A 10,103-nucleotide genomic window follows, 5' to 3' on the forward strand; every position below is an offset into this window, starting at 1 on the left:
GGATATTTTTGAAACCGGATAAATAAGTGGCGAGATTGAAAAATATCCGATTCACTGGATCCGTGTAGACAGGGAACCCGGATATCTCTGAAGACTTTACTGTGTACGTGCTTGTTAGACCTAGATATCTTTGTCGTGTGGACCTAGATATTTTTCTATGTGGATATCTGAAAAACCGGGATATATGAAATATCCAGCTGTGTAGCCATGGCCTAGCAGACGCCCTTAATCCAGAGCCCTTTTCCACTGACATGGTCCAACACCACACCACTCCACACTGCCCACTTGTGCCAGTACAAAAACACGTAGGCAGACCAAGCACCTAATCAGTAAAACGTTATATAAAACCTAAAAAAGCTATCTAGCTTTCAACTATGGTATTTGAGGGTAGGTGAGTGCTACAGTATATGGGCTAAGGTGGAGTCTGAAGAGGTGAGTCTTCAGACCACGGTGGAAGACAGACAGACAGAGAAAGAGAGAGACAGAGACAGAGGGGGGAAGAGAGAGGCACACAGAGAGAGAGAGAGAAGAGAGACAGACAGAGATATATACAAGAGAGACAGACAGCAACAGTGGGAGGCAGAGAGAACTTGTAAGTGAAGCAGTCTAAAGTCTAATAATAATAATAGTAGTTGAGTAACAAGTACAACATTAAGGCTTTGACACGTAGGGAGTTTAAGCATTAAGTATCGAATCCTATTGAATTAAAAAGCACTCTAAAGTACAGTGCTTCATTTAAAGTACAAAGCTTGTGTACAGTGTACAAAGTACACAAGCAAAAACATAACATAAAAAAATAATAAGGAGTCAATTAAAAGCAAGTGAAAAAGTTGCAGTGCACTGAGTTCATTTGCCCCGAGTTAGGTTAAATTCTTCCCCCGCACGGGGGAGGGGGAGGGGGGGGGGGGGGGGGGAGGAGGTTGGTTGAATGAACGGAAGTGTTGTGTAAAAGGACACAGTCACACACATGGCAGGAACACGTGAGCCACACACACACACACACACACACACACACCCTCGTCTGGGGTTGGAAACAGAGCCAAGGTCTTTGTGTGAAAACGTGTGCATCTATAAAGTATCCAGCTTTAGGCCTAGAACTATTGAATGCTTTAACCAGTGAAAAATAGCAGATCTACAAGCTCACAGCGCGGCGAGCTTGTAGATCTGCTATTTTTGAAAAAGTCGTGAAAATGTGTGAAAATCTTTTGAATATATGTATTTTCCAAGCGAAAGTTTGTAACTCAAATTTTGCTTCTGGGGGGTCCCTGGAACTAAATATTTTGAGATGGGGGGTCCGTGGCCAAATACGTATCATTTTGGGGGTCCTTCACATGAAAAGGTTTGAGCACCACTGACATAGTAGTCTCTCAAGAACAGACTAACTGAGCTCCAGTTAAGTGAAAAGGAGCTTTTCTTTGACGATGGCTGGCCAGATTGCTGACATAGAAACATAGGGTTTTTCAAAGATAAATCTTAGAAGGATTCAAAAGACACTTATAGAATCGTGTCAAAATTCTAATTTTCACGATTTTTCAAAAATAGCAGATCTATGGGTTAAGGCTTTGACTGAAGAGTTTATTAGCAGTTTTGCAATAGAAAAAGGGTCCAGTTTCATGACAGCGCAAATCACTGGTACAAGGTCAACTAAAAGGAGATCCTATAGTAAAGCTTTACGGCTTATTTACACAGGAACCACTTTATGAATCTCCACAAACCACATTTTAACTCTAACTATTTGCTTATGGGGGGGGGGGGGGGGGGGGGTCCCTGGAACAGAATACATATCATTTTAGGGGTCCTTGACATGACAAAGTTTTACTGATAGCAACATAAGTTCAGAGAACTTTTATGATTTAGAAGACATTTAGAATGGAAATACATCAGACTTTGTCATGGGACCCCCAAAATAATATGATGTATTTGGTCGTGGACCCCCATCTCAAAACATGTTGTTCCAGGGACCCATGGAAGTAAAGATTTAAGTTAAAAAAAAAAGTTCACTCTGAATTTGGGCCTTACTTTAAGCCAGCTGCTTTATAGATACTGGCTGTGAAAAACACTGGGGTCACATGTCCCCCCACCCTCCCCCCCCCCCCCCTCCCCCTCAGGGGTGGTAATATGATCCTCCTCTCACACCACAGTGCACATGACTAGACTCCTCCTGTTACCTCTGCTGATCCTCGCTAGAACAGCTTGTCAAAACTCCTTCATGCCAGCGGCGCTCAAAATAACCTATATTTGGCCAGGAACCGCCATCTGAAAGGTTCTTTATTTAATGTTTTTGCCAGAGACCGTGCCGCCTCGATACAAGACTTGTGTTGTTAAAGTGTTTCAAAGACAATCTAAACTAACTTGCCACGTTGTTTTGCAAGAGTTTGGAGTAAACTAGTTTACTTTCTGCAACCGATTACCAAAGTAACCTTGTAATTCAATATAAACACTACATCAGGGGTCTTCAACGTTTTCAGGCCAAGGACCCCTTAGTTGAGAGAGAGATGAAGCAGGGACCCCCACAACCTGTTCATAGATTCCATATAGTTTCATTGTTTGACAGCACAATCATCAGTGTGTTTTGGATTCATGTCAATTTGTGTTTTCAGATATTTAACCACTTGAACCGTCAATACTTAATAAACTTGTCCTTTCACTCTGTACTTAGTCTGCTCTTTCCCCCTCTACACCAAAGCTCTTTGCCGAAAATTGCCGATCTACGAGCTCACAACGCCTCGTGCTGCGAGGCGTTGTGAGCTTGTAGATCTGCTATTTTTGGCTAAAGTTCTCAGAATAAGGACACTAGGGTTCAAGTGGTTAATATAAATAAAGAAGAACAAAAAGGTTTCTATCACTCGAGGATTTGGAGGACCCCGTGTAGTAACTCTGAGGACCCCCTAGGGGTCCCGGACCCCCTGTTGAAGACCCCTGCACTACAGTAACTACAAGTAAAGTAGTGTGTGTGTGTGTGTGTGTGTGTGTGTGTGTGTGTGTGTGTGTGTGTGTGTGTGTGTGTGTGTGTGTGTGTGTGTGTGTGTGTGCGCGCACGTGCGTGCGTGCGTGCGTGCGTGCGTGCGTGCGTGCGTGTGCGTGCGCGTGTGCAAATGTTCTTTGTCTGGTCTTGTTTGCTTCTTTTGTTCAAACAAACCCTGTGGTCTCTCCTGATTGGTCGAGAGCAGAGTCAGCGCTCTGGTCACCATGGAGACCACAGACCCTTTGGTCACATGACTGTGTGTGTGTGTGTGTGTGTGTGTGTGTGTGTGTGTGTGTGTGTGTGTGTGTGTGTGTGTGTGTGTGTGTGTGTGTGACCACACTTAATCCTGTCTGTGGTTTTACAGAGCTTATTCTCTGCCAGCCAGCGAGTCTCACAACTTAAGAAAGGTTTTATTAGTAGCGTTCACAATGTGGCTCAGGGGTAGAGTTGCCGTCATTAGAACACGGAGGGTTCCCAGTTCGATCCCGGGCTCCCCCAGAGTTAGTGTTGAAGAGTCCTTGAGCAAGACTCTGAACCCCTAACTGCTCCTGATGAGCAGGTTGGTGTTAATTATCAAGACTCTGAACCCCTAACTGCTCCTGATGAGCAGGTTGGTGTTAATTATCAAGACTCTGAACCCCTAACTGCTCCTGATGAGCAGGTTGGTGTTAATTAACTGCTCCTGATTAACTACCCCTAACTGCTCCTGATGAGCAGGTTGGTGTTAATTATCAAGACTCTGAACCCCTAACTGCTCCTGATGAGCAGGTTGGTGTTAATTATCAAGACTCTGAACCCCTAACTGCTCCTGATGAGCAGGTTGGTGTTAATTATCAAGACTCTGAACCCCTAACTGCTCCTGATGAGCAGGTTGGTGCCAAGCATGGTTTCCTCTGACATCGGTATAATTATGTCAATGAATGTGTGTGTGTGAATGGGTGAATGTAATGCAATGCAACTTGGTAGGATCTATTCAGAGAACGAAAATAGCAGATCTACAAGCTCACAACGCCTCGCAGCGCAAGGCGTTGTTCATGTCACAAATTGACATGAATCCAAAACACACTGATGATTGTACTGTCAAACAATGAAACTATATGGAATCTATGAACAGTTTGTGGGGGTCCCTGCTTCATCTCTCTCTCAACTATGGGGTCCTTGGCCTGAAAACGTTGAAGACCCCTGGCATAAATTAATGGTTAATAATAACGGCCTACGGTCGTACCTTTGATGTTGCCGTCCTCGGTGAAGGCCTGCAGGTCGTTGATCTGGTACAGAGGACCCTCGTTCCACCAGTTCTGTTCAGGGATATCCTTGCAGCGCGGGGCCTGCACGATGATCACAATGGCTCCCGCCAGCATGCCCACCCAGCCCAGCCAGAAGAGGATCAGCAGGGCCCAGCGGGTACGCACCCACCTGGGAGGGGGAGAGGAGACACTTAGTAAGGGCAGGGGTTTTCAAAGTGGGTGACAGGTCCGAATTTGTTAAGAATGAACTCTAACTCTAACCCTAACCCTAACTAAATTCGGACTAATGAACCTTCGGACTAATGGGCAGTCCCCAGCAGTCCAGTGGTGCCGCGAGATCATTTGATAATATTAAGTATCATTTGGAACTTGAAGTACAAAGTTATTTTCAGTCAGTTCTAACCAAAATGGCTATTATCTCAACGTTTTCCTCACAACATAATCACTGAAATATCGTCACTGTCGGGCAGAAACCTCGTATCTCCAAGTTTCAAATGTGTACGTCTTTTGGTAAAGCAAAGCCCTGCTTCATCATACAAGACTGTCGCACAAAACTAGTGAAAACAGACGATCTACAAGCACACAATGAGTGTGACAATTTAAGGATTTTTTAATACCTCTAAAATGACAAATTAAACATAGGCCAAATTGTCAAATATTAGAGGCAGAAATTGTGAAAACAGCCGATCTACATGTTCACAACGCCTCGTGCTGCAAGGCGTTGTGAGCATGTAGATCTGCTGTTTTCACAATAGAACCTTGGCTTTCCTTGGCTTAAGGATTGGAACTTCACAATCACCCGTTCCTTGTACAGGATATCACAGTAGTGTGTGATCAAAATGGCTTCCTTTCCTACTCTGAACCCCAGACTGCTCCTGGTGAGCAGGTTGCTGCCTCGCATGGCAATTAAAAGTGATAAAATAAATGATAATAATGATAAATTAAAAATAGTGAAATATCCGATCTATAAGCACACAACGCCTTGCACCGCGAGGCGTTGTGTGCTTGTAGATCTGCCATTTTCACTAGTTTTGTGCGACAGTCTCGTATGATGAAGCAGGGTTTTACTTTACTAAAAAGAAGGACAACAAAAAACACAATAGCCGAAAGGAAACTCTAGGGTTTTGAAATCACGACGTTGCAGGATCTACAAGGTCATGACAATTTCCCGGTCGTGACACAAAGCACATGATTTCTCCCCTTTGACACACATGAATGCTATGCAGTTTTTATTGCACGTTAGGCAATCTTCTTTAAGACATGCAACACTGCAGGTTTGTGAAACAGTTCCTGGAGTCTCTCCCTCACGAGGGGGGGGACCACGGGATCAAACCCACCCGTTCACTTTGATCAGCCGACACAGGGATGCTGACAGAACCCTCGCTAAAAACCCCAGGACAAAAATCCACTTGTCCTAGAGTCTTCTCCCTCCTGGCCCCCAAAACTGTCGAATAAACTCCCTGTTGCAACCTAGAACTACAGACTCACTCCCTAGCTTCCATATTAGAACTACAGACTCACTCCCTAGCTTCCATTAGAACTACAGACTCACTCCCTAGCTTCCACTGGGAGTGTGTGCTGTTTCTACATGTCATCTTTTCGACAACAAAACCTAACCCAAACCCTAACCTCCGCGGGGTGAGGCGCTATCCTGCCAACGTTCCGTTGTCGAAAAGAGCAAGATTTCCCCACTTCCGCCGTGGTCTGAAGACTCCACCTAAGCCCATAGCACTTACTGTAGCACTCAATGACCATACATGAAAACTAGATAGCATTTTTTAGGTTTTCTACTGAATAGGCGCTTGGTCTACCCACGTTCTTTTTCTTAGATAACTATTGCTGTGCATTTGAAGTATTGATGTTAATGTATTACCTTGTTTATTGTAAATCGCTCTGGATTAAGAGCGTCTGCTAAATGCCTGAATTGTTAACTGCTGTCCTGGGGCTGAAAATGCAGGCGTTGACATTAAGGTTTTCCCACCATGAAACCTTTGTTCAGGTAGAGTTGGCTTTCAGGTTGAGCTCGTTTTAGAGGGGGCGCAACAACCGTCTATAAACACAACACCAGAGATCTGTCTAAAACACCTGAACGTGGCCAGAACGCTCTGTCTTCTGCTCTGTGGAATGTAAAATAAGAGCACGGTTCACCTATAATGTGCTGTTTTTACTGTTGCAACACAAGTGTGAACCCACAGTCATATTGGTAGTTACAGTATGTAGGGAAGCGTTTCCCCAACCTGTTTTCTGCCAGGGCATACTAATAATGGACCATTTACTTTATCGGGAAGTGGGCATGACCTTTGTGCAAGTACAACATGAGCTGTAGGGCACTTGCCCGTCATATTGTCAAAACTTTAAGTCTTGTTTTAGTCACCGTAGCTTAAAGGCCCTTTCCCACTGGGCGCGATAACGATAACGATAAAAAAATATATTGTTTCCAATTGTGGTGGATGGCAGCGTCCAGACTCCACACCACAAGGATAAAGCCGTCATAATTGATGTAAACGCTGACATATCGTTATCTTTGTCGCGTGCGCTGGGAATGAAGCATTCGTTTTTGCGTAGTTTTTATGTAGTTTTGGTTTAACTATTGAAAAATAGCTAGCAGATCCACAAGCTCACAGCGCGGCACCGAGTGTACGCTGTGAGCTTGTAGACCTGCAATTTTTTTTTTTTTTGGAGAAACCTATGTTTCTATGTCAGTGGAGCTCAAACTTTTTCATGAGAAAGATGATATGTATTTGGCCATGGACGCCCCATCTCAAAATATTTAGTTCCAGGGACCCCCCCCAGAAGCAGAATTTCCTAGTAGGCTAACTAGTAACCCAGTCTGCGTGCGTGCGTGCGTGCGTGCGCGTGTGAGTATGCATGTGTATGTGTGCATAGCAGGGGCATAGTTCTGCCGATTTAAAATGACTCCAATACGGAAGTAAAACTTCCTATGATTGGCCGCTAGTTGCGCTGTTTTCCCCCCCCGGCCGATCGCAAAAAGAATTATTCTCCATTGGATCCCATTCATTTTCCCCTTTCGTGTTCTAACCCTAATTAACATTTTCATGAATACTTTATGGTTCCTATCGCTAGTTAAAAAATGCCTTTCAATCGCCATCAAATTCGTTTTGTCGAAATGTGGTCCAATGTATTTTAAAATAAATTATAAAGTTGCGGGGGGGGGGGGCAGCCGGCTGTGTTCTTCTTCGTGTGCTGTATTTCGGGAGGCTCCGACCACATTCTCCCATGTATCCCTGCGGTTGCAAGTGACCGTTGGCAGCCAATAGCATCTCTGATGCCTTTACAATTCTATGATGGCGACACCCATTCCAATTTGCGCTGCATAGAAACCAATTGCTTCGCTTCGTCCATATTTTTCTACAGTCTATGACAGAGACTCACCCCGGGGTGCCCGCCACCCTCATCAGCTCCTCCTTGCTCAGGCCGGTGAACTTGACGTCCTCGTCGGGAACCTTCAGCTTGACGTTGCCGTTCTGCTCCCCCCCGCCGCCGGACGCAGGGCCGTCGCTGCCCGTCATTGGCTGCTTCTCCGGCTCCAGCTCGTTAAGCTCCACCTCCTTCATGTCGATCTCTGCGTCCTTACTCATCCTGGGGGGGGAGGGGGAGAGAGAGAGAGAGAGAGAGAGAGAGAGAGAGATTAATAAGTATTCTAGTTTTTGGTGTTTTGACCGAACAGCATTGTGGGAATTGTGGTTTCATGTTAAACTGGTCAAATACAGTAGCCTACATTTTTAATGCAGGACTTAAACATGTAAAGCAGGGGTCTACAACGTTTTCAGGCCAAGGACCCCTTAGTTGAGAGAAAGATGCAGCAGGGACCCCCACAACCTGTACATAGATTCCATATAGTTTCATTGTTTGACAGCACAATCGTCAGTGTGTATTTTCGATTCATGTCAAATTGTGTTTTCAGATATTTAACCACTTGAACCGTCAATACTTAATAAACTTGACCTTTCACTCTGTACTTAAGTCTGCTCTTTTTCCCCTCTACACCAAAGCTCTTTGCCGAAAATAGCCGATCTACATTATTTTTTGGCTAAAGTTCTCAGAATAATGGCGCTAGGGTTCAAGTGGTTATTATAAAAAAGGAGGGGGAAAAAAGGTTTTGGAGGACCCCCAGTAGTAACTCTGAGGACGCCCTAGGTATATCCGGACCCCCTGTTGAAGACCCCTGATGTAAAGAGTAGTAGTAGCTCTACATTTTACTACAGAAATAGAAACACACTTTACTTCCATCACTGCTTGCTTCTATATTATGGTCTAATTGGGTCATCAAAACAGAATGCCCACGGGGTCAATAGGCCTACATACTTTTAAGAAATTCTTGGCCATTATAGATGTATTGGACGGCTTTTTTTCATTGCCAATATAGTCAGCAGCTTTCTAATGCATTCTCTATTGTCAACAAATAGAATTATATTTTAATTTAAAGTGTGTTAAGCGTGGACAATGACATACAACCTTTTAGCCATGTAAACAACAATCTAAAAGTCAGTTGGTGACCTCAGGAAGCTCTCCCCCCTAGGTGTCGCTGTTTCCCCACTGCCTGTCCACCGAATTCATCAGGAGTTGAAATTGTTGAAATTTTTTTTCACTCCTTTTGCAACATAAAACTGAAAATAATACCAACATGTGACTGTAAAATACAATAACGCAATTACATCTACCTATATCTCCATATACAGCAAATTACTGGTGACTTCCCTAGCTTTCGGTTAACAGAATTCTATAGGGACACCCATTTATTTATATCTCTATAGTACACAATAGAGTTATAATAAGTAGTAGTACACACCGCGAATTAATACTATTGACTTTCTGGTAACATAATTCTATAGGGAAACCAATTTCTTCATATCTCTACACACGGCCATAGCGCATTAATAGTGACTTCCGGGTAACAGAATTCTATAGGGACACCCATTTGGTTCCCCCTCGTCGTCGTGTGTTTGGCTGATGAAACCCTAGCTTTACATCATAAAACCACCAAACTCACCTAAAGACAGCCGAGTAAGTTCATTATCATGTTTAATTACTTCGAATTAATTATGTTTAATCAACCACAAGTTATAAAAACTATCATTTATTACGGCCACCTGTTGAAATGAATCCAGGAAAAGTTAAAACAAACAACTATAAAAAATATACCCCGTCGCGAGCAAAAAAAAAAGAACAGATCTACAAGCTATCAACGCGTCGCGGCGCGACGTGTTGATAGCTTGTAGATCTGTTCTTTTTTACCCCCATTTTTTGGAACTCGCGATATCCTACTTGACTTGTATTTTGACACGAGGCTGTCAGTAAACTCGATTACTCCGGTTTAGGCTGCTTCCTCAAATAAACACTTTTTTTTATTTAAAAAAAAATATTTTTAATTCCTATATATCTACAATTTAAAATGGTAAATCCGTCAGATTTTATTATATTAATAAATACAACATTTAAATAAAAATCCTTACCTGTCTGATAGTGAGGTTAATATCCGTGCAGGTCCTCAGAAGAATAGTTGTTAGTATGTGTGTGTGTGCCGACGTGTTGTTGTGTTGTGAGTGTAGTTCTTCTGAACACACGTCCGGTGCGTTGCCTATTTATTACGGAGGCTTTAAACCCCGCCCACCCGAGAGCTGGACCAATCAGAATGATCTCTCTCTCTCCCCCTCTCTCTCTCTCTCTCTCTCTCTCTCTGTGTCTTGGTCTCCCTCTCTCTCTCTCTCTCTCTCTCTCTCTCTCTGTGCCTTGGTCTCCCTCTCTCTCTCTCTCTCTCTCTCTCTCTCTCCCTCCTGTGTGTGTGTGTGTGTGTGTGTGTGTGTGTGTGTGTGTGTGTGTGCGTGTGCGTGTGCGCGTGCGCGTGTGCGTGTGCGTGTGCGCGTGTGTGT

General features: G+C 43.9%; 1 protein-coding gene across 2 annotated transcripts in view; it reads right to left on the reverse strand.

Moving 5' to 3' along the window:
* Positions 1 to 9,785, reverse strand: part of slc3a2a (solute carrier family 3 member 2a) — a 78,050-nt gene extending 68,265 nt beyond the window's left edge. For both annotated transcript variants that reach the window (XM_080742087.1, XM_080742086.1), the window contains exons 1-3: positions 9,687 to 9,785; positions 7,606 to 7,812; positions 4,191 to 4,381 (exon numbers count right to left, since the gene is read on the reverse strand). In XM_080742087.1, the coding sequence (XP_080598213.1) occupies positions 4,191 to 4,381; positions 7,606 to 7,811 (397 nt within the window). In that variant the 5' untranslated portion in view covers position 7,812; positions 9,687 to 9,785. The remainder of the gene's footprint in view (positions 1 to 4,190; positions 4,382 to 7,605; positions 7,813 to 9,686) is intronic.
* Positions 9,786 to 10,103: the final 318 nt, after the last annotated feature.

The sequence above is a fragment of the Nannobrachium achirus genome, assembly GCF_963921795.1.
Source record: "Nannobrachium achirus genome assembly, chromosome: 14".
NCBI classification, from domain to species: Eukaryota; Metazoa; Chordata; class Actinopteri; order Myctophiformes; family Myctophidae; genus Nannobrachium; species Nannobrachium achirus.